At 54.9% G+C, this 23,092-nt stretch overlaps 8 protein-coding genes across 9 annotated transcripts; 7 read left to right on the top strand and 1 right to left on the bottom strand.

Moving 5' to 3' along the window:
- Positions 1 to 204: 204 nt before the first annotated feature.
- On the top strand, positions 205 to 788 carry LMH87_011625 (uncharacterized protein; the record flags this gene model as incomplete). Its single annotated transcript, XM_056200797.1, has 4 exons — positions 205 to 283; positions 335 to 436; positions 486 to 509; positions 730 to 788. The coding sequence occupies 4 exons, from the start codon at positions 205 to 207 to the stop codon at positions 786 to 788; spliced, it is 264 nt and encodes an 87-aa protein (XP_056052611.1).
- Positions 789 to 2,337: 1,549 nt separating this feature from the next.
- Positions 2,338 to 3,649, top strand: LMH87_011624 (uncharacterized protein; the record flags this gene model as incomplete). The annotated part of the gene is made up of 5 exons (XM_056200796.1): positions 2,338 to 2,473; positions 2,535 to 2,622; positions 2,676 to 3,077; positions 3,129 to 3,506; positions 3,565 to 3,649. 5 exons carry the CDS (start codon positions 2,338 to 2,340, stop codon positions 3,647 to 3,649), a joined length of 1,089 nt encoding a protein of 362 aa, XP_056052610.1.
- Positions 3,650 to 3,991: 342 nt separating this feature from the next.
- Positions 3,992 to 6,014, top strand: LMH87_011623 (uncharacterized protein; the record flags this gene model as incomplete). The annotated part of the gene is made up of 3 exons (XM_056200795.1): positions 3,992 to 4,343; positions 4,420 to 5,659; positions 5,720 to 6,014. The coding sequence occupies 3 exons, from the start codon at positions 3,992 to 3,994 to the stop codon at positions 6,012 to 6,014; spliced, it is 1,887 nt and encodes a 628-aa protein (XP_056052609.1).
- Positions 6,015 to 7,044: 1,030 nt separating this feature from the next.
- LMH87_011622 (uncharacterized protein) lies at positions 7,045 to 9,219 on the top strand (the record flags this gene model as incomplete). The annotated part of the gene is made up of 5 exons (XM_056200794.1): positions 7,045 to 8,115; positions 8,178 to 8,301; positions 8,362 to 8,662; positions 8,729 to 8,932; positions 9,018 to 9,219. 5 exons carry the CDS (start codon positions 7,045 to 7,047, stop codon positions 9,217 to 9,219), a joined length of 1,902 nt encoding a protein of 633 aa, XP_056052608.1.
- A 3,068-nt stretch (positions 9,220 to 12,287) lies between these two features.
- On the top strand, positions 12,288 to 12,984 carry LMH87_011621 (uncharacterized protein; the record flags this gene model as incomplete). Its single annotated transcript, XM_056200793.1, has 3 exons — positions 12,288 to 12,347; positions 12,671 to 12,897; positions 12,957 to 12,984. The coding sequence occupies 3 exons, from the start codon at positions 12,288 to 12,290 to the stop codon at positions 12,982 to 12,984; spliced, it is 315 nt and encodes a 104-aa protein (XP_056052607.1).
- A 1,040-nt stretch (positions 12,985 to 14,024) lies between these two features.
- On the bottom strand, positions 14,025 to 16,555 carry LMH87_011620 (uncharacterized protein; the record flags this gene model as incomplete). Its single annotated transcript, XM_056200792.1, has 3 exons — positions 14,025 to 14,149; positions 14,221 to 16,290; positions 16,360 to 16,555. 3 exons carry the CDS (start codon positions 16,553 to 16,555, stop codon positions 14,025 to 14,027), a joined length of 2,391 nt encoding a protein of 796 aa, XP_056052606.1.
- Positions 16,556 to 17,239: 684 nt separating this feature from the next.
- On the top strand, positions 17,240 to 18,441 carry LMH87_011619 (uncharacterized protein; the record flags this gene model as incomplete). The annotated part of the gene is made up of 3 exons (XM_056200791.1): positions 17,240 to 17,247; positions 17,608 to 18,307; positions 18,364 to 18,441. 3 exons carry the CDS (start codon positions 17,240 to 17,242, stop codon positions 18,439 to 18,441), a joined length of 786 nt encoding a protein of 261 aa, XP_056052605.1.
- Positions 18,442 to 20,318: 1,877 nt separating this feature from the next.
- Positions 20,319 to 22,970, top strand: LMH87_011618 (uncharacterized protein; the record flags this gene model as incomplete). 2 transcript variants are annotated; one of them, XM_056200789.1, is made up of 5 exons in its annotated part: positions 20,319 to 20,355; positions 20,417 to 20,440; positions 20,548 to 20,612; positions 20,684 to 22,798; positions 22,860 to 22,970. In XM_056200789.1, 5 exons carry the CDS (start codon positions 20,319 to 20,321, stop codon positions 22,968 to 22,970), a joined length of 2,352 nt encoding a protein of 783 aa, XP_056052603.1. The 2 variants fall into 2 exon arrangements, with proteins under 2 accessions (XP_056052603.1, XP_056052604.1); XM_056200788.1 differs by lacking the exons at positions 20,684 to 22,798; positions 22,860 to 22,970 and having other exon boundaries at positions 20,319 to 20,498; positions 20,548 to 20,577.
- Between the last annotated feature and the right edge of the window lie 122 nt (positions 22,971 to 23,092).

Raw genomic sequence — 23,092 nt, 5'->3', positions numbered from 1 at the left:
ATGAGTTGTGTATTCAGCTGAAGCTCGTGTATGCCGAGTTGAGATGCGTCCTTCGAGCTGGCTAGTACCGAATCTGCATCAAACGCGCGAGACAGCTGAGAATGGGTTCTCGTCGTGCTCGCGCACAAAGTATAAATCTTGCCGCGCCCTCTCACTTCGTGTGCTCGGTGCATTTGCAAGTTGCGAGAAATTAGCAGTAAACACATGAACAACATGAAACTCATCTGTCTTGCTTCCGCTCTCGCCGCGCCATTGCTGGCCAAGGTTGTGCACGGCCAGAAAGGTAACGTCTCTAATGATTGCACATGACATGAAAGTTCCTAACCTGGAAAAGGTTATAATTCCGACATCATTTGTCCTCCGTGCCCTTCTGGCCACTGCTGCATCACTGGCGTGCGCTGCGCCCCAATTCCTGGCCTTGGCCAGCCCTGCACCGGTACGTGAACTGCTGTTCATTACAGAATATCTATTCTGATTTCTTGCAGATAGCACTGAAGCGCCATTTCCGGGTTTGTGCCCGTGCTTTGGGGATATGAAATGTGTTGGAGGTATTTGTGTGCAGAATTAAGCCAGCCTGTGCACTAGGATACTGCAGCCAGAATCGACGGCAATTCGCCGTTCATATCCCGAGCTTCTGTTTTTGTTGTTTGAGAAACGCACTAGATGTTTCTTTTTTGACCACAGGCAGCTTTTCTTCCAGAAACAAAGTACATTGGTGACTTGCGACAGCTATACAGTATGAGCAGCCGTCGCAGCAGACGCGCAAGAAGGCCTGCGCCCCGACGTGAAGCGCCAACGACTCCTGCATACGCAATATGCACGGTTACCGTTGCAAGAATTTGTCACGACTTTAGTCTCGACGATTTGGTTTACTTTCCGCGTATATGTGGTGTCAGCTGTGGCAGTGTAGGGCGAGGGCGGGTTTCGTGGGCATTACGCCCGTGATACGCTCCTCCGCCTCATCCGCTGGCTGGACAATTGGCAGCAGGTAGGACAGCAGGCCAGCCTAACAAGGGAGCATAGCGCAAGGCTGTTGTCTTACTGTGCGCAGAAACGGAACCCTGGGAACGATGTAGGAATACGCCGTTGTGAGAGCGGGGAAGTGCGACGCCAGTGCCGGAGCGGTGGTACGGTCGAGGCAGCGTCGCAGGGATAGGTGATGCTGGTGGTGGACCAGTAATGCCCGCCAGAAGTCGGAGGTTTTCTATGCATCCGCAACTCGTCTCTAATCAACAGATCTCCGCGGATCCAAGGCAAATTTGTAGAGTCGAGGGAATGATTGCCGCAACGTGGCCCTGGGCATTCCGCGACCAAGTCCAGACTGTGCCTCGAGCGAGGGTGACGTCTCAGATGATCTCCAATGGAGCCCCCGAGACGCAATTGTCGCCCCATCTCGCAGTCAATGAATAAATTACATCAATGCATGGGCCAGCAAGCCAGCCACTGATGGTGATGGAATCGGGCCAACAGAAAGCCGGCTGCTAAAGTACGCAGGTCCACCACGGAGTATTTTAGCTACTGCACTGGTAAGTCGGTACTGGTAATGAATTCTTGGCAGAAAGCGGTACGTCGCACTGTGCAGCACAAACAGTACTTGTGCACTAAATTTACTGGTAACTACCTATACCTGCATTGCTACAGCACTGTTGCGCCCCGCTGCCGCTAATAATAAATAGCCGTGGTGCACCAACAACGCTAACAACAGGGCGACTGGCCCACCTCGTCCACTGCGCCGCTGGCTTTCTTGACTACAGCGCACTGTCCAATTTATTCGTACCCGTCATCACATCCTCTTCGCCGTTCACATCGGGGGATAAAGACCATTGCGGGCGCCCTTTCGAAGCGGTCTTTCTCACGAACGCACAAGCCCTAATAGACCGCCCTTGTTTGCTTTTACCCGCCAGCAATACTTCCCCTCTGCCTCCTGCTCCTGCTCCTGCTCCTGAGGCTCTTTGTACCCCGCCCACTGTTTCTTAACGCCGATACCAGTGCCAGTATCACTTCCCCCAAGCCGTTACCGCGACTGCCCGCAATTCTACCTGGTGAGCAAGCCCCCACGACATCTGAGACGCTGCCTACTTGAGACGACAACCTGGTCGGTGCCGGTTTCAATCTGCATTGCCAATCTGCCTTGATTGCGTACGCGCCCAGTCGAGCGTCAATTTCTCAAGATGCGATGACCTGCTCGCTGCAGACACCACCACAATCCTTGATCTCTTCCGCCAACTAGCCACCGCAAGTTGCCTACCAACCGGCTGACACCTTACCGTCGCAGCATCTGGCTTTCGGCCACCATTCTCCAGCATACGATACGATCCTCGCAATTCAGTCGACGTCATGTCCGCCTCGCTCTCTCCAGAGCAGTACAGCTCTCACCAGTCACAGAGCCCGGGGGACGGCTCCGAGGGCAAGAGCCCCGTGGGATTAAACCTTGACTTTTTCAAAAACTTAAACGACAAGCGATCCAACCGGGGTATGCCAAGCGCCATGTAACACAAAGGTCCTGAGATATTATGCTGACTTTTGGCGGCCAGATGGTAAAACACAAAAGCGTCGTGGCCCGAAGCCTGACAGCAAGCCAGCTCTCACGCGCCGACAAGAGCTTAATCGCCAGGCCCAACGGTAAGCGTCCGACACCTCGCGCAACGCTTGGTCATCTCTAATCACTTGCACAGGACACATCGCGAGCGTAAAGAACTATACATTAAAGCTCTGGAGGACGAGGTTCTTCGACTGAAAGAAATCTACAGCTCCGTCACTCGCGACCGTGAAAAGCTCGCCGAGGAGAACCGCTTACTCAAGGACACCCTGTTGCGAAATGGCCTTAACGTTCCAGGCGCAAGCAACGGACGCGACGACAATAACAACAATCCCAGCGCTGGCTCGACTGGCTTTGGCGGCTCGCAGGGCGGATTCTCGCCAACGCAGGCACCATCGCACGGATCGGCTCCGTCTGCGGGAGGCAACTATAGCAACCAATCACAATACCGAGGTAATCAGTTCAGTTCAGCCTCGCCAGAATATCTCCCAGCGACCAAGATGGACGTTGAGCAGGCCGGGATCGACTTTGTTTTAGCGTAAGGTTGACCAGGCACCATCCAGGCTCCACGCTAACCTTCTTCCTACAGCTTAGAGAAGCCTTGCATGGCTCACTTGCCGTTCCTCATGGACAGAGGATCTGGACCGGAGGGAGAACCTTGTGGCCACGCCCTGATGGCAACATGCCCACCCGTTCCGTTCAAGGACATACCCAAGTCGACGCCATTTGCTGGCACAGATGGCACGCCAATCAAGCAGGAAGAGGCCCCGAGCCAGGGAACATGGCAGGTCACCAAGGCTGATCTATCCACTCTAATGGACCTAAGCAAACGTCTTGATCTCGACGGCGAGATAACACCCGTCATGGCATGGGGTATGATTATGAGCCACCCGCAATTTGCGGCGCTCTCGGCAGCTGATGTCCAGCGCATCGCCGAGGAACTCGGCCGTAAGGTCAGGTGCTACGGGTAAGCATGGCCTCTTATGCTCTGTTGATCATTGTGCAGTACATACTAACTTGAATAGATTTGGCGCCGTTATGGAACATTTCGAATTGCGAGACGCTTTTGAGAGCGTGTGCTCCAACAGAATGGAGCAAATGGCGTACTAGGGATAGAAGCTGTATGAGAAACGATACCATTCCTTGTTTAATTAGATTTGTCTCTTTTATTTAACGTTTGTCTGAAATTCATTTCGGAGTGGTCGAGTTTTTCGCTTTTCATCTGTAATTAGGGCCAGTGACAATCAGCGGAACGAGACCAGCTACCCACCCCATGCAAACTTGCGACAATGAAAGTTTGCCGAAATATGAAAATTACTCCTGATTCCACGAACAAGATCGTCAATCCTCTGAATCTATTTATTGCACCTGCACGCGCTCGTTTGTCGTTGACAGCGTCTGTTGGTGGGGGGCGCAGCAGGCAGCCAGTGACGAGGCCGTATTCCAAGTTTTATGCCCCACACCCCACCACAAATTCGACTCAACTTCAAATTCAAAGTGTGGGACAAGCGAATTGCAGAAAGAAAGACCACGACCTCTTTCGTTCCACGCAGCTCTGACGATAGCCTACCGACACAGGAAGAGCTATACATCATGGCTGGCTCACTCGACTACGCGAAAATCTGCGGCAGCTGCCCCTCCGGCGATGGCTGGGGCCCCTCCATCACCACCGAGACGACCCTCGACGGCGTGCCCTATGCGCCCTTCTCCAAGGGCGACAAGCTCGGCCGCATGGCCGACTGGACCACCGAGGGCAAGGACCGTGATCGTGGCGGACGCAATCAGTACAACCGCACCTACAGAGGTTGGTGGAATATCCCAGATGCGACCACGTAGTGCGAAATCCAGCATGCTAACAAACACTTCTCTCCCCGCTTCAGACCAGCAAGTCTACGGATCCAACGCCGCCGTCACCTTCAACGCCCCTCCCGCCGAGGACGAGTCGACCTTTTCCGTCGTCAGCAACGCCCGCGACTCTACCAAGTCGAGATACGGCCGCGGCGCCGTCTTCACCCGTGGTCGCGGTGCCCGTGGTGGTGCCCGAGGCGATACCCGCGGTGGACGTGGCGGCGGTCCTGGCGGTCGCCAGGCTGGTGGCCGCGGGGGATACGGTGGTTACGACCGTGGTGGACGCGGTGGTAATCGTGGTGGTGCTGGCCGTCGCTTCGGCTGGCGCGACTACGACAAGCCTCAGCGCAACCGCGATGCTAGCATCAACATCAAGGGCGACTGGGGTCTCCTCGAGGAGATTGACTACAACCGCCTGGGCAAGCTGAACCTCGAGACCGACGAGGGCGAGGACCTCGAGGACTACGGCTTCCTCTACTACTACGACCGCTCGTACGACAAGCAGCCTGTCAAGGGCACCGAGAAGAAGCTCACGGCGCTCGACCGCGCCGCCTACAACGTCACGACCTCGTCGGACCCTATCATCCAGGAGCTCGCCGACAAGGGCGAGGCTAGAATCTTCGCCACTGACACCATCCTATCGATGCTCATGTGCTCGACGCGCTCCATCTACCCCTGGGACATTGTCATTACCCGCCAGGGCAACAAGATCTATCTCGATAAGCGCGACAACGCCTCGCTCGACATGGTCACTGTCAACGAAAACGCCATTGAGCCGCCCTTTGACGCCGCTGACGGCGGCCGCGATGTCATCAACCAGCCGCCCGCCCTCGCCGAGGAGGCCACCTACATCAACCACAACTTTGTCAACCAGGTCGTCACCGAGAGCGAGACGGCCAAGGTCGACATGGCCAACGCCAACCCCTTCTACAACGCATCCGAGGACTCGGACCCCCCGGCCTCGCGCGCGTACAAGTACCGCCGCTTCGATCTCTCCACCAACGACGAGGAGCCTGTGTACCTCATCGTCCGTACCGAGGTGGATGCCGTTCAGAAGAACTCCATCAACGGCGAGGACCAGCACATGACCATCCGCGCGCTCAACGAGTTTGACAGCAAGGCCCCGGGCAGTGGTGGCGCTCTCGACTGGCGTGCCAAGCTCGTCTCGCAGCGTGGTGCCGTTGTCGCGACTGAGATGAAGAACAACTCTTGCAAGCTTGCTCGCTGGACGGTGCAGAGCATCCTCTCCAAGTCTGACATTATGAAGATTGGGTATGTTTTGGCCTCTTTTCTCTTTTTTTTTTCTTAATAATTGCTAACATCAATATCCAGTTTCGTCTCCCGTGTCAACCCCCGCTCCAATGACAAGCACGTAATTCTCGGCGTCATTGGCTGGAAGCCCCGCGACTTTGCCGCCCAGATGAACCTGTCCCTTTCCAACGGCTGGGGCATCGTCCGCACCATTGCCGACATGTGCCTGAAGCACGAGGGCGGCGACGGCAAGTTCGTTCTGCTCAAGGACCCCAACAAGTCGATCCTCCGTCTGTACAGCGTCCCCGCCGGCAGCCTGGACGAGGATGAGGAGGAAGAGGAGGAGGAAGAGGAGGGTGAGGAGAATGACGAGTAGAGAGGGGAGGGTGGAGTGAACAAAAAAGCACATATGAATTATGAAAGGAATTCAGCACTTGATTTTTGACGGCAAGTGGGAGGTCAGGAATACACAAAAGCTGGGAAGTCATTGACGGCTTAGTTATGAATCATGTAACGAGCAGTAGAATGAATGTAGAAGTTTTTAATCTGTTACAAAAAGCCACAAGGACACAATATCGTCAAGTTGCGGTGCTGGGTCTCCAGTCAATATCTCAAGACCAAATATTTAGTCCTATCGTCGTCCCCGTTTCACAGGTAGTGGCGCGTGGCGAACCCCGGTACGGCATGCCGTTCGAATACATGTTCTCCCAGAAGATAGCCGATCCCCGGGGCGGCCCCAAGGTAGCCTCTTTGTACTCGCCGTCCTCACAAGCGGCGACATTTATGCGCCTGCCATCTTCCCTTCCCGGCCTGACAACTGATGCCTCGTCCAGGACCGCCCACCACCCATACCATGACATAGAAACTCAGCACACCAATTCTTAGAGGAAGAGGAGTAATGCAGCTTGCATGCAACATTCTTCGCCAAGATGGTCTCAAAACTATGACTCTAAACGAGTATGGGTATAGGGAACGAAATCGAATTACCAGGTGACCAAGTGGCTACTCTAAATAATGCCTCGTTCTGCAATGGTTGGTTGGTCGCACAGTGCTGGCCACACCTGCATTACATACTCGCACAGTAGACGACTTATAAGACGAGGCTCCCGCCCTTTGTCAAAGAAATAGATCTGAACAAATCAGGTGAGAAATAAAAAGATCAGTGGGAAGAGAACGGCCGCAATGAGGTGCGACGAATCAGCAATCGCAGCGGTACGCCCGCAGCCTCTCCCTCGCATCTTCCCCGCGAATGAGATTGTCCCCGCCCGCCAAAGGATCATTGCCCAATTAAAGGCAGCACGGAATTCCATATTGCGTAATGTGACCAAGGAAAACGCCACTTTTAATACGGTTCTGCGTCCTCTTGCGGATATCGAGCACGAAACCAATGGTGACATAGGAGTTATATGGCTACCCAGGATGCGTTCGCCAAGGCGCGGCCATTGCTCATCAAGTCGGAGGCGTCCTGGAATTCGAGCGACGAAATGTATGAGCTTCTGCAAGCGGCGCGAGACAATGATGAGAATCTCGATACTGCGTCCAAGCTGCTGCTCGACAAGACTCTGCTGGAGTACAAACTTGCCGGCTGCGGTGCCATCACCAAAGACGAAAAGGACGCGTTTGCGAAAGAATCTCTTGAGCTCGAGAATCTTCTCGCCAAGGCGAAGCGCAACATAGCGCAGGAGAGTGGAGGTATATGGCTCGCAGACCAAGACCTGCAAGATCTGCCAGCTGAGGAGCTGAATCGAATCAAGAAACAGAAGAATCCCGACGATACTCCACCAAATGAGGGAATGACGTTTGTTTCGTTCTCCAACGGCGGGACAACTGCCATCTTAACATTCTCTGATAACCCAGACGTGCGCAAAAAAATGTATCTCGTGGACCAGAAGAAGTTGCAACACAACCTTCCACTTTTGCAAGAGATTGTAAAGAGACGCCAGAACCTAGCGCAGAGGCTGGGGTACAAAAACCATGCCGAGCGTCGCATGGAGACACGGCTGCTAAAGGGACCGGCTCAGGTGCAGGAGCTTCTGGATAGCTTGACGAGCGGCTTGGTGAAGCGAGGGCGGCGCGAGCTGGAACAGTTACAGGAGGCGAGGTTCGAAGACCTACATCAGCTGGGCCGCAGCCGAGATGCGATTTTGCAGAACGGATTCCCGCCATGGGACGAGAAGTACTACCGGCGTCGTATCAGCAGACGTCACCAAGTCGACGAGTCTGCCGTGTCAGAGTACTTTCCCCTGGAGTTTGTGACTCCAGTGATGCTGCAAGTCTTTCAGGCCGCGCTTGGTCTACGGTTCAATAGAATCCCAGAGTCTGAGGCAAAGAATGGAAAAATATGGCACGATACAGTGACTGTATTTGCTGTCTGGGATACGAGGCAGAGCGAGCCCGAGTTTGTTGGCTACATTTATTTCGACCTGCTTTGGAGGGAAAATAAATTTCGCGGCGCACACAATGTGACAATGGAATTCGTGAGAGTAGCTTTTTATTTGAGTATCCGTCTTGACGCAGACCTGCTGACCAAAGTCAACAGGGATACGAAAAGTCGAATGGGGGCAGAAAATACCCTTCAACAATCGTGATGAGCTCTTTTCCAACGGCTGACGATGAGCACCTTGTTTTGTTAAATCATAATCAACTCATTACCATCTTTCACGGTACGTCTGGAGAACTCTTGTGAGTTTTGGTTGCACATCTAATCACCAGGGGGCGTATAGAGCTTGGCCACGCCATCCATAGCTTGGTGTCCAGGACCAAGTATGCGAAATTTCACGGGACCAGTCTCCCGCCCGACTTTGTGGAGATGCCGAGCCTGGTGCTGGAGAACTGGTGCTGGATACCCGAGGTGCTCAAGTCGATGAGTACGCACTACAGCCATCTACGACCAGAGTACCGCGACAAGTGGCAACGCGCGCACCCTCATGCGGAGCAGCCACCGAAGCAGCTCCCCGATGAGATTGCCGATGCTCTGGTAAAGCACCGGTACTCAGGCCGCGGGCTGTATCATTTATATCAGTTGTGAGTTTCCAAGTGCCCGGCCCGAGGATGGTAGGGCTGCAGCTTACACGCCCCCCATTTGTTTAGGAGCATCTCGCTGTTCGATCTCGCTATACACAGCCCCTGCAGCGCGGAAGAAGTCGATGCTTTGGATGTGCGAGAGCTGTGGTACAATATACGAGAAAGAATCGAAGGGTTTGATTTTACTGAAGCCCGGGACACTGGGTCCGAGCTGGTTGGCTTTACCCATTTGCTTGGAGGCTACAACATGGCGTACTATTCATATCTCTAGTAAGGACGCAAACATGCAGCCGCTGCTCCCAGAAAAACAATCAACTTGCAAAATTGCTGACTGACGGCACGTGGAAAACAACAGCTGCTCATCATTTGCGCAAGACTTGTTCCAGAGCCTCTTTGCGGCAGACCCCGCGAACGTCGACGCCTGGGAGCGTTACCGTCGCACCATCCTGGAGCCCGGAGCGGAGCACCCAGACCTGCTGAGGCTGCTCGAGGAAGGACTGGGCCACCCGCCCGATGCAACAGCGTTGGTCAAGGTGCTGGAGAATGCCAGTCTGTAAGGCTAAAACAAAGAGAAATTAGAGGATTCGTAGCCGGAAGGCTGGAGATACACATGATTGTATACTGGTAAGCGCCGAGCACTGCCTCGAGGCTAGGCGGGCCGAGTTTCACCTGCAACGTTGCCCAACCGAAAGATCCCTACGTATCTTTGTCTGGCAGCGTTTTTTTGTGTCTACTGGGTATGTCTGTGTCTCTTTTCTTTCGGCCGTATGCCAAGAAAGACGCCCAGAACATAAACTGGGGATGTTGCCCCTAGTCCCCCCCCGTAAACCCGCGTGATTAATTACAAGCAATGACACGACTGGGCAGCGGGTAGACCCGAGGGCGGGAGGAGGGAAGAAGAAAGACGAAAAAGACTTGGCGGTGAGTTTGAGACTGCCAGCGTCGGGAGGGAGCTGAGCATAGGGATACTACGATGGTTCTCTTCTTTCTGGGACAACGGGGAAGTAGGTTGATTCACAAGATACCGCGGCTTTGTGCGGAGTAGCCCCAATTTGTTTGCCTGGGGCAGTGCTCGTTATTGTGCACTGCACTGCCTTTGTAGCTTCATGTTTGTTACTTATTGTTTTTCTTCTTCAATTTCCTTCTTTTGCCAACAGCTAACAGCAGCTGACGTCTTTCCTTGCTACACCTTTGACAAGTCAGTGCTGTCAGCATAAACTGTCGACAACGCTCTGATACAGCTCTTTTTATACCAGCAATGCTCCAGACGGATGATTACAGTAGCATGTTTCTGGTGGAACATGCCACACACTTAGCTTCCCGCTCCTTTCAGTGTCCGGGGTGGCGCTCTCCGGTTATGATGCTTCTGTTAATCTCCCGGAGCCCGATACCCACTATTCAATATTGGATTTAAAAGTAACCATCAACATAGAGTCGCAATTAAGAGTCAAGGCCCTGGCTTCCGGGTGGCCGCCGTTGAAAAATGTTGGGGCGCGTGCGGCGCTGCGCTGGTACAGCCTCCCAGCAGCGGCGTGCACCGCCTCCATTCTCGGAATTTCGGCACGCTGACTAGGCTTGCGCCGTCTGCTTTTGCTTCATTTAGCGCTTTACTTTTTGTTCTTGTGTTTCAAAGCTGATGTAGCAGCTCTGTTACAGAAGGACAATGAGGTGTGTTGCTCCATATCGACTGTCCCTTTACCTGTCCATTGTGTTTGGAGTGATGATGGATGACGACAGGAATTGGAGACGAGACCAGACGAATGGGAAAGAATGAGCTCCTTACAAAAGCCCTCGGTCTAGGAGTGGTGAAGTGCGCCACTAAATTTTGATAGTTGTTCCCTTGCCTGGGGGCTTGGTAGATCCCCACTTGCCGTTCCATGGGTTTCGTAGAAAAGGCGCTGTTGTTTCGTAGGCCAATTGCCAATTGGCAAACAGCTTGGGCATCCTACTGAGTACTCCCAGTACTCAGCAATTAGAGAGGTAGGGTAGGTGGCTGCGCTGAGTACTAATCAGCTGCTGACAGTCTGCTGCGGTAATTTCCAGCACGCCGTATTCGCCATCCAGCCGTAGCAGGGAGGAAATAATCAGAAGCTACGGATAGGTAGCAGGTCTGTACACATATTTCATGTGCTAATAATACATGAAAAAAACTTACCTAGGTCGGCGTCATGACGATCCGGCGGCGACTCTGTCTCCATCTTGTGTGGTCCCTGCCTACGTAGGCATTGTGTGGCTGGCGCGCATCTACCAGTATCCTTACAAGCCTTGAAGCCACCCTTTGGAGGCATAAAAGAGACCCAATCGAGCAGTGAAGGGCTGACAAGGGCCCAGCGTTACTGGTACAACAATGCTGACAGTCTCCGCAGGGACGTTCCGCGAGAGCAGCGGTTTGAGGTAGATGTCTCGTCAAGGCGTTGTAGGCCGATGGCGGCCAAGCCGAGTCCCGTGGGCCGGCCGCTGGAGACATGGCTTCCCGCCAGCATCGCCACTAGGCTGGATAGAGGAGCTCTGCGCCAGCGGTCGGGCAAATCAGGTTGACAGGCTGATGTGAAAGGAAGCTCGCGAGTACCGACGAGTACGTAACTGTGCAGCGACACCGCATGGACGAGGGGCAGGGCTCACCACCACGCCGGCCTCTGGGTTCGTGCCATTCGATTTGAGGTCCAGTTGTGTCGCCTTTGTTTCCCGTGGCGGCATGCTTTGCTAGTGGCAATCTGACAACGCAACAATATACGCGTCTTGGAGGGCTGGCTACAGTCCACCACGAACTTCAGCCACAGCGCAAACAGAGTTTGGGCGGAGACCTTTGAGTGCTCTCTCGTGTCCCTGTGCTAGCTAGTCAGTTTGTACTTGGAAGATTGCCTACTCGTGTCGCAAGCCCGATGACGGTCATTGAAAGGAGGGCCAACGATAATGGAACAGCGAGCCTGCAGCGATGAGGGAGCGCCTGCTACGCCACTGCAGCACAGCCTCGCCTGCCCACTGAACTTCTGCGGCCGAGCCACCTGTCTGTGCCTGGTTGGAGGGGGCAAGGGAGCAGCAACCCCCCCCCCCCCCGAGTCCCGACTCCCCAGCGCGTGCAGCAGTGAAACAGCACTGAGTGGTTGCACTGGGCTGGTTGGCCGTCAGTGGACTGCTCCCCGTCTTTGAACCCTGGATTTACCGCTAACAAAAAGGGGTCCCCACAAGGGAACACACAACCAAAACCCACTGAAAACCCGCTCCACCCAAGCCCAGCCAGCCCCTGTTCAGCGCTTCAAAGGTGTCTTGAGTAGTGTGTGCCACTGCCAGACAGTGCCTCGAACAACCCCCAGCTGGCCTCTTTTGCTCGCCGATTTCCTGTGCCAAAACCGCTGTAGCTCTCCCGCTAATGAGCTAATGAGCTGCTCAGCGGGCCATGCCCTTTCCAGAAAGTCTACCGAGCTGCCGCTTTTCCGAACCGCGCCCGGTCTAGCAAAGAGCCCAGATTACTTGTACCTCTGTCCACCTCTCCCCTGTCCATCTACTCACACACTCCCTTCCCTTTTTCTTTTCCCACTCTCACCTCTTTTCCATTCTTCAACCATCTAATAATCGCGCTGTCGCTTGTCTCTTTCACATCCATCCGACTCTATCTCTCTTCAAAATGTCTAACCAGGATTACTACAACAACCAGGGCGGCCAGTATCCCCAGGCCCCTCAGCAAGTAAGTTGCGCTCGCTCAACACCACCAAAAAAAGGAAACACCCCGAAGTCCGCAACCGCCATGCCAGACCGCTCCGCGCAACTATCGCACGACTCAGTTGATGATCCGAGACGGTCTACTGCCGCTATCTGTTACTGGGGCCCTGGCATTGATGGATCTTACAGTCATATCAGTATGATACGTGCTGGATTGGATGCAGCATCGGAGCGGCTCATGCAAACGAGAGCTAATAGTTGTGATAACGCGGATGGCATAACGATACTGGATACACAAAATTACGCTTCCGTCATTGAACTAAACTCGCTAACATGCTTATTCTCCAGAGCTATGGTCAACACCAGGGATACCAGCAGGGCTACCCGAACCAGCAGCCGCAGTACGGTGCTCCTCCAGGCCAGTACCAGCAGCCGCCCCCGAATATGCAGTACCAGCAGACTCCTCCCGATGACAACCGTGGCAAGGGCAACCGTGGAGGCGGCCAGAACTGCCTGATGGCCTGTCTTGCTGCTCTCTGCTGTTGCTGTGTTGTTGAGGAGTCTTGCGAGTGCTGGTAAGTGGCGTCTTCTGTCTCCCGTGCCCCCCAGCTACTAACACGAATTGTGCCTCTAGTCTTGAGTGCTGCGAGTGTCTCTGCTAAACGACGATGCCAACTTCCTGAAAAGAAAGGACATGAGGGACGATTAATTGCCACCGCTTCCCTACGATGAGCCGCTTTCCTGATGCGTCCATTGAATATAACAAAGCGATGATCTGCAAGTAGCAGCTTATCATGTAAATACACCATACGACGACAAACTCGGGAAGCGCTTATATCTGTCCTGTTGGAACGTTTTCCAGCGACATACATTCCCCTCAACCGGACGTTTTTGCTATTTTGGCCCTCTCAGTCGTGTCTTTCGGCGCCGAGTTCTATCTATCACGTCTATTCGATCCCTCAACGTTTTCATTGCGTCGCTACACCATCTTTTTTTTTGGCTTTTTTTCAAGCAGTCTTGTCCATGTCAATTTGGTTAGTTCTGAGGGTCAAACAATGGTTTTCCGTGCGCAGCTTTTGATACAGCTCTTGATTTTGAATTCATGGTCACAACTTGCCAAACTCGTCCATATTCCAGTGATATATACTCTTGCGCCTTCAATCAGGCGCAGTAAAGAAGCAGATGCTGTATGACATATGATAAATGCGAACAGTGCCCGAAATTAAGCTTAAAATAGGATATCTCGCGATGTCATGACCGACATGGGCAACAAGCCGTTACGATCATGTTCCACAATTGTCCCCGATCATGGAAAGCCGGCGGACGGAACCCGGTTGATCTCTAGTAGTATCTAGCATAGCATGTTTTGATATTGCATCATTAAAAGCATTCACAGAAAGGAGTAGAACCAGGATAACTGGAAATGTGACATGATACGAAACAAGATGAACTAGGTACACCGTTGCAAAAGAGAAGAAGAAGAAACGAAAACAAAGAAGAAAATCCACGCAGCTTTGTTCACGCTTCCGTTTCCGCATCTTTTCTTAATTCACCTCTTCTCCTTTTTGTTCTTTTTTTCTGTTTTCGTTCCGTCAAATATGAACATGACGATATGACGAAAAAAACGCAGTGGTGGAAGGAATTGGGCCCTTCTTTCTTGCTTCCCCCATCATCATCTACCATGACGTGCTGCACGACGGCTCTACTGGTTCAACTGGACATAGTTGGCGGGGAAGAGGCCCGAGTCACCCTTGTAGTGGCCAAACCACCAATCGTCGTCGGGGAACTCGAGATTTGTTACTTGCGCATCCTCGGGGAAGGAAAGCTCTGTTGAATGAACATTGTCAGTAATCAATTCTTGTCGCAGTATTTTAAAAAGATGGGGAAAGGGTGCATACCATTGTCTTCGGCGGCTTCATAATCGTACAGAGCCGTGGCAGTGTGTCCGGATGAGGCGGCAGCCGGCGCCGGGGCTACAGGAGCCGCCGTGTGCGCGGAGGCAGCAGCAGGACCGGGAGCAGCCGGTGGTGGCGGAGCGGCGGCGCCAGCTCCAGCACCAGCGCCGTCGTCTTTGATGAGCTCGACGTAGCTGCTGGGGAACAGGCCGTTCTCGCCGTGCACGTTGGTGCCTATCCACCAGTCGGGGTCGACCTGGTCAATGTCTGTGACAGTCTCACCCTCGACCAGGTTGATCTCGTTGTCCTCATCCTTGTCGTAGTCGTAGAGAATGACAGCACGCTGGGAGGCGCCACCGGCCGCAGGCGCAGGAGGGGGAGGGGCAGCTTGGTGAGCAACAGGGGCGGGCGCAGGCTCCGGTTCCGGCTCGGGCTCCGGCTCGGGCTCCGGTTCAGGCTCCGGTTCAGGCGTAGGCTCGCGTGGCACGGGGACCGGCGCGGGTGGTGGCGCAGGAGCGCGAACTGATTCGGCCTCGCGGGCGACGGGCTGCGCGACGCGGATGGGCGACTGCTCACGCTCGGGCTCTTCCTCCTCCTCCTCCTCGTCATCGACAGGTGGTGGGCGAGTAGGCAAGCCGGGCAGGGCAAATCCACCAGATGGGCGAGAGCCCGCAGGGGGGGGGGGAGGCGCTGCAGGTTCTTCCTCTTCTTCCTCATCTCTATGTCCAGGGGTGGCGCCAGGCACAGGTGGCGCTCCGCCCATGGGTGTAGCGCCCTTAAAGCGGTCGCGCAGGGCCGAAACACCTCCAGCCGGGTCCTCTTGGTCGCCATGAGCCTGTTCGTCTTCGGGAACGGCCTGGTCGTTTCCACGGACAGTCTCAGCACCACCACGTCCGAATGCTGGAGTCTGTACCGCTGCCCAAGACTTGCCAGCGTATCCGGACTTCCACTCGTTGTTTCCGCTCTGCTGTTGATTGATCGGTGGGGGGGATGAGGGTGATGCCGCTCCGGCGCTGGCGCCACTCTCGCGCGCCTTCTTCTCAGCCCAGAGCTGGGCGGGAGTCTTGCCGCCTTCGTTGGCGAAAGTTCGGCTGGTGGTGGTGACGGGAGCAGTGGATGCGTTAGCAACGGGTCCTTGGAGTCCCAGAGCACCGGGTGTAGGAGCCTTGGTTGCGAAACCGCCAGCGCCGAACTTGTTGGCAACCTTGGGCTTGGGCAATGACGTGAGCCTCTCAGACTGGGCTGGCTGCGAGAATGCGGCAGCGCGGTCAGCAAGAGGCTTCGGGGCGTCATCCTCAGCGGGCTGCTCAGGCGCGGGCTGTTCAGATGCGGGCTTCTGAGCCTTTGCACGAATGGCAGCAATGTCTACCTTGCCAATAGGCTCGTATGAGCCCTTGACGGGTGTCGGTCGATCGTCGCGCTGCTCCTTGGCCTGGGCGCGGATAGCGGCAATGTCAACTTTACCGACAGGCCTGTAGCCACCACCAATGACATCCCTGTCCTGCTGATGGGAGGCGGCGGAAGTGTAGCGAGAAGGCTCACTCTGGCGAGAGAGGCCAGGCATATCGACCTTGGTAGGCTTGTAGGCGGACTCAACCCTTTCCACCTGGGTTCGGGTCACGGGAGGCGCATCAGCACCCCAGCCATCGTCGTCGACATTTTCGTCTTTGCGGGAGCGAGCAGCAACAAGGGGGTTCAGGGAGCGACCAGCGCTCATGTTGGAGGGCGAGAAGACAGGCTTGGACTTGATGGGGGGAGGGGCTCGGGCAGCGTCGGTGGCAGGACCGCCAGCATACTTGGAGCCAGAGGCATCGGAGACCTTGCGCATAAGAGCGTCGGGGTCCAGATCGTCGTCGGATCGAGCGGTAACCTGCACATGGTAACCGTGGAGGACCTTGGAGACGGCATTGAGGTGGCTGGTGAAGTAGCCTTTTGTTCGCTCGGGCACGCCGCCGCCACACCAGGCGATGAGAACGTGCTTAGGAAGACCAGAGTTGGGGTCCTTGACCTTGACAAAGCCGAATTGAACGCGGCCTTCGCTAAAGTCTTCGAAAAGTTCGCTGAGTTCGCCCTCTGCCAGGAGTCTTCGTCAGCATGTGGCCAGATTGGTTCCCGGTTCGTCGGACCGTCGGGAGTCCTTACCGCCAGTGCTCTCTACCTTGAGCACGCTTTCATTGCTTCCGGACGATTCAAAAACGCTGACAAGGGGTGTTTGGACAGCGTAAAGGGCCCATTTGGCAAAGGTGGGAGAGCCGGAGCTAGGCACGGCAGCATCAACTACCGAGCTGTACTCTTTCTTGATGGACGAGCCGTTTATGGAGAGGTTGAGGGAGGCCATCGTGTACTGAAGCAAAGGTTAGTAGCTGAAAGGAGCAATTCCGGTACGCAATGCGCGCACACTTGAGATTGCTTTTTTTTTCTCATTCGAGAGGGCGGGAGACGGCAAAACGTACCTACAGGGCTGGTGATGAGGCAGCCTGCGAAACGAGTTTCCACAGAAGCTCTAGAAGCTTTGGCGCGCGGAATGGCGGGATAGACAGGGCCTAAGGATAGCGGGGTCGGGAGGAAGAAAAGGAGTACGAGGACAGCGAGAATACAGGCGCCTCGTTTCCGTGTGTGCGTATCGTCGTGAATCCCAGGTAGACGATAATGGGACAAGAGGCAAGTTGGTTGGGGCCGAGAGAATGAGAGGATGGAGGAGCTCCTGAGCTTGGCCAAGTTGCTGCAGCGTTGACGTACGTTGCCCATGACGAGTGAGCCGCAGCAGCGGAAGCGGGGTGGCCGGCTGGTGCTTACTACTGACTGGTAGTAGCAGTGGGTGGGCGGCAGGTTTGCAGGCGTCTCGAAGGAAACTCCAGGCTGCAGTCTAGCGCTAAAAGGCCGACCTAGGTAGGGCCGCTGAAGAGACAGCGGTGTCAGTGGCTGGATGGCTGGTTTGCGATTTGGGCACGTCGAGCTGGTGGGGCGTTGTGGCTGGTACCTGGGCTGGCATGCTTGAGTGGTGCCAACGGAGGTATCTCTTATGTCATGGTGCAGTGGCTTGGTTCAGGCTCTGTCGGCAGCGCTGCGTCTGGGCCGGCCGCCAAGGTGTCTGGCGGTCTCTGCAGCATACCACAGCACGTCCAGCAGCGCCCGCGCAGGGACTGGCTGTTTGCTCCTGCCGCTGCACAGGCTGCTCATAGCGCAACCCCTCCCCCAAGTGACGCAAAATGGCCATTTTTCACTGTCGCCCCTCTCCGAACGCCGGATGCTCCCAACGCTGCCCCGCCATTTTTTGCAACCACTCGCCATTCTTAAGCATCACAATTTGTCTTGCACTCTTTCCTGTCTCTTGGCATTGGCACGCGATCGAATCTGCGTCGACTTTCTCTCGGTTACACCTTCACAAAGCCTCTCGCAAACCATGTCGACCATTACCGAAGTCACGAGCATGGCTCAGTGGGAGCAGGTCCTCGGCTCCGTGGCGCCGACGACCCTCCTCGTCGTCTCGTTCCATGCGCCTTGGGCCGCTCCCTGCGCGCAAATGGCCACGGTCCTCTCTACCCTCGCTTCCGAATATCCCGTCGCTTCGCCGCCGAGCACACAATGGTTCTCCATCAACGCCGAGGAGCTGAGCGATATCAGCGAGGCGTACGACGTCACTGCCGTGCCCTTCCTCGTGCTGGTGCGCGGTGGCGAGGTCCTCGAGACGGTCAGCGGCAGCAATGCCGTCAAGGTGCGCAACGCCATTGAGACGCACGCTGGAAAGAGCACTGAGCCGATGGGAGCCAACGGCACGGCCGCACCTGACGCTGCCGCCGCCGAGCAGCCCGAGGCCGACCCTGAGACGAAGAAGGCGGACCTGTTCAAGCGGTTGGAAGATCTTGTCAAGGCTGCCCCCGTCATGCTATTCATGAAGGGCACGCCTAGCTCTCCCCAGTGCGGCTTCTCGCGGCAGCTGGTTGGCATCCTCCGCGAGAACTCGGTCAAGTACGGTTTCTTCAACATTCTGGCGGATGACGAGGTTCGCCAGGGCCTCAAGGAATACGCCGAGTGGCCGACCTACCCTCAATTGTGGATGGACGGTGAGCTTGTTGGGGGCTTGGATATTGTAAGTCTAATACTCGCAACACTGTGTTGTCCCTGTAGCTAACCCAAGCTGTGCAGGTCAAGGAGGAGATGGAGAGCAACGGAGAGTTCTTCAAGGCATACACGGCGGCAGCGGCGGATGTTGCGGCAGCATGAAGTACAAGTTGAAAGGCTGATATATTTGCTGTGTTATATCTGCAGCGTCAGTCGGAGAGGACGTCATCGAGACACGGGGTTGACCATTTTCCAAGCGCACAAAAATCGCGCCTGTGAAGAAAAATCACATCTATGGCGGTGCGCCAGATGAGCAGCATCAGCATGGATGGACACAGGAAAAAGGCTCGATTGCCATTCTTAATTTATTTATAACTAGAATACCCCGAGCAGGTCACTTTGCGTTCCAGGTTAGGTACGATCTGACGAAGAAAAAAATTGAAATATGCAAAGAGCCTACGGGAAAACTTGAATATGCGGTGGGAGTCGTGATCCAGTGGCATTCCATGTCTTCCTACGCTGGGGCAGATTGATAAGGCGGACGACACCGTCATTTCGGCGCTAGAGGCCCCTACCAAACAAGCCAGCAGCCATACCAGAGTGCCAGGCTTAATAGAGGGGGATCCGCAGCAGATGCGCCAGAAGCTGGCTGACAAATGAGACTCGTGAGAGTTCTCTTTGGTGCTGGTGGCTCGGCTATTGGGCCACCAGCTGGACACGATGAGCGGGCTTGTTGCTGGGGCCGCTCTGCGTCTGGGTCGGGGCGTCGTGCCGTGAGAGTCGGTAATTTTTCGTCTAGACCCTTGCAGGGATCCCTTCCCTTGCATCTGTGACTCACCTCGATGTGCATCAAGTCTGGTATCCAGTCTATTCAGCATGCGTGTACAGTGGCAGCCTTGCGACGGCACAAACCCCCAGACAGTGAGGTAGGTGGTAAATAGTGCACGTACAGATGGAGGCTGATGTGGCAGAGTCTGCGATGCAGCACATTTTGTGGTTCAAGAAAAAATCTGTAAATTAATTTGCTTCGCTTTGCACAGGCCTCTGTCTTGTCTCTCATCCTGTTCGCTTTTTCTTGACCTGATAATTTGCCCTGCGCGTCGTTTGGCCCGATCGCAGCCTCAGCTCTGCATCCGGAGTTTGCGGGCGAGTGCGTCCGACATCCGTCTAGCGTGAAGCCCCCAGCCCCAGGCCATGACCCCCGGGCCCCCTCCCCTCGCTGACGTTTTTGGTGCTTGCCGCGCCAAACAGGACCTACCAGCGCCCTGCCACCCTCTGTGGTGTGGTGGCCTTGAGGCTTGAGCACTCTCAGTCTCCACTAAACTCACACTACTGCGTCCACTGGCCAGCACCACTGTCTTTGCCCCCCCCACTACAGGTACCTATCAGTCTGCCATTTCATCGACTGGCGCTGACGTCCAACGCTTTACCTTAATTTGTCTTTGCATTTCCTGTCCACGGGCATTTTTTCTTATCCTTTTTATCAAACAAATCTTCGTCTTCGTCGACTTCGATTTGTGAGTCGACTGTTTTTACGATAATTTCCTGGCCGACACCGCACTCGTCTGTCCTACTCTCACCACTCGGCCCAAGCCAACCACAGTTAGCGCCTACCTACCTACATCGCCGCGAACCTTTCCTGCACGACTGCGCCAGACTCAGTCCAGCAAATCGCGCTGCGCAAACACTCGACTGCTCAGCGGGCTAGATTTATCGTCTCCAGGCTTTCCCAGGCAATATATAGTCTGTCCAGCTCCGCACACGGCGTCACTGATCCTAATCGGCGTTTCCGTCGCATACACCTCGCAGCTTGTTAAAGCCAACCCTTCCGCCCAGCACGCCACGGGCAGACTCCAATGCGTTTTGAGCACCTGCTGCCACGTCTCAATTCACTGACAATCACTTGACCTCGCCATCTCCCTCCTCGGCAACTCAGTCCTTGGGTGTAAACGTCGCCGTACTCATTCGGACTGGCCCCGCCTGCCGCAGAGCCCCCGTCCACACCTACCAATAGGTACATCATACTTGATACCGCCAAAATGACGCCCACGCCGCCCTCGACAAACTCCTCCACTGGTGCTCGCTCGCCAGAAGACAGCTACAAAGTTGTCCGCAAACGAAATCGAGTCCCTCTCAGCTGCTATCCATGCAGAACACGCAAGTGCGTATTGCCCCTCCATCTGGTTCTCATCTTGCGCCATGCTAACCTGTCACAGATTGTAAGCTCCAACGCGTCAGCCAATCCTCCACGCCACTAACGCAATCCAGGAAATGCGATCGGAAACATCCTTGCAGTAATTGTACCAAGCGTGAAGGGAATGACACATCATCATGTACCTACGCCGCGCCCGCCTCGCAGAAGAAGGGTGCCAGCCAGGCTGACCTTAGCCCCGACGACATGCAGAATCGCATTGACCGCTTGGAGAACCTGGTCCTCTCTCTCATGCACACAGGTGGCAGCGATCCAGCCTCAGCCGTCGCCGCAGCGCGGGGCCAGTCAATATCACAGACGACAACCGACAGCAATGCATCAGCCTTGATGGAGCAGGATGATGGGACTAACGGTGGTGACGATGAAAGCGATGATGATGATGGCTTGACTGCTTCCCTCGGCATGCTCAAGGTCGATGCTGACAAGGGCAAATCAATGTACATTGGTCATGAGCACTGGCACTCGATTCTCGCCGATATATCAGACGTCAAAAACTACTTTACGTTTCATCGCAAGGAACTCGAAACCAGCTACGAACGCGTCAAAAACTCAAAGCCAGCCGCCGCCCGTGAAGGCCCTACTCTATTGCTGGGTGCCCAGCCTGCTTCGGAAATCGAGCTGCGCACTTCATTACCACCCAAGACACACGTCCTTGCCCTTTGCAGTCGATATTTTAACTCGATGGATAACGCCGTCAGCGTCATCCACGGACCTACGTTCCTGCAGCAATTACGGACTCATTGGCAAGATCCCAATAAAACGCCAATCATGTGGCTCGGTCTTTTATATTCCATTCTCTCGCTGGCAATGCTGAGTTACAACAAGGTCGGTGACGAGCCTCCTGAGTGGAGGAACAAGAGCATGGCGTTTGCTGATGAATATCGCCTACGCACTGTTCAATGTCTCATCAAGGGAGACTACACAAGGCCCGTCGATCACACAGTAGAGACATTGCTGTTGTATGTCCTCGGAGAATATTCCTCACGCTGGGACGCTGATCTAGGCTTGTGGCTTATTGTTGGCATGATTGCTCGCATTGCCATCCGTCAGGGCTATCACCGCGACGCGAAATGGTTTCCTTCTCTCAGTCCGTTCCAGGCAGAAATGCGTCGGCGCACATGGGCCCTCATTCGGATGTCAGACATTGTCTTTTCGCATCAGGTGTCGCTGCCCAGCATGATTAACGAGCGAGACTGCGATGCGCAACTGCCAAACAATTTGTTTGACGATGATTTCCACCAGACCATTAAGGAACTGCCGCCGTCCCGTCCACTATCGGAGCCGACTCCGATTTCTTACATGATTGCGAAAGCAAAGCTCTGCTTCGAGCTCGGTAACATTCTGCAGGCGACAAATCGCCTTGGCAAGGGAATGCCTTACGATGAGATTCTACGATTCGACGCCAAGCTAAGACAGGTCATGCAGGATCTGCCACCTCACCTGAAGCTTACTTCCTTGGAAGGCTCTAACGATCCAGTGACTCTGATTGTTGCCCGGTTCAACGTCAACGTCCTTTACCAAAAGATCATGTGCCTACTCCACCGCCACTACATGGTCAAGGCGAGACAAAACCCGCGATATGCTCATTCACGCCGCGCCGCGATCGAGGCATCCGTAGAAGCCATGGGCCATCTCTCCACTTTACATCGTGAATCTCAGCCTGGCGGTAAGCTGCGTGCCGTCAGCTGGTACGTCAAGTCGATCGCAACCAAGGAGTTTATTCTCCCCGCCATGCTGATCATCCTGGATCTGCACTATGACAACATTGCCATGCAGACGAACGCCAGCCAGGACGCCGAGGGATCTTTTGTGTGGGATAACGAGAAGCGTACCAACATGGTCAGTTCCCTTCAGCAGGCGGGCACCATCTGGTCGAGCCTCGCCGACACGTCCATGGAAGCGTTCAAGGCATCCAAGATTCTCGAAATCATGATGGACAAGATCAAGACGCCGGTCAGCAGCAGCGAAAACACGCCCGAGTCGCGCAACGACTCGGTGTCTATGGGCGTGCCGCCCTTCACCTTTGACATGGACTCGCTGCCATCTGATCCGCAGTCTGTTCTTTCCTCAGCGGGTCTGGGTGACCTCAGCCCTGAGAACAACAACTTCTCAGGGTCGCTGAACGCCGTTCCGTTTGTCGGCATGGACTTTGGCCTGCCGCCCGTTAACATGGACATGTCCATGGATGGATTGAACCCGCTCAACGCCAATGGCGGCCCGATGTCGCCACTGAGCATGTTTACGACGGTGGGCAATGGCCTGGCCGCGGATGGCGGCGCCGCCGACTTTGCCGCTAATATTGACTGGGTAAGCTGACCTGGGCTATATCTGAGCAGAAAGTGAACTGAAGCTAACCTTTCGCCAACAGAATACATTCGAGAATTATGCGCAGATGGCAAATTGGGGCGCCGACCAGAGCTTCCAGATTTACGCCGAGCAGCCGGACCAGACAGACGGTGTGAATCCGGCCAAGATCTAGCTTCTCCACCCTGGCCTCTTTTTGGGGCGAGGCTGTACAACTGGGTAACATTTTGTTCCTGTGCGACTGATGTTGATATCAAATTATTATTATTTTCTGCTTTTGGATCTCGAGGTATACGG

Source organism: Akanthomyces muscarius, chromosome 4 (genome assembly GCF_028009165.1).
Source record: "Akanthomyces muscarius strain Ve6 chromosome 4, whole genome shotgun sequence".
Classification (NCBI taxonomy): Eukaryota; Fungi; Ascomycota; class Sordariomycetes; order Hypocreales; family Cordycipitaceae; genus Akanthomyces; species Akanthomyces muscarius.
The sequence above is the reverse complement of the archived record's forward strand: the minus strand, read 5'-3'. Positions and strand labels throughout refer to the sequence as shown.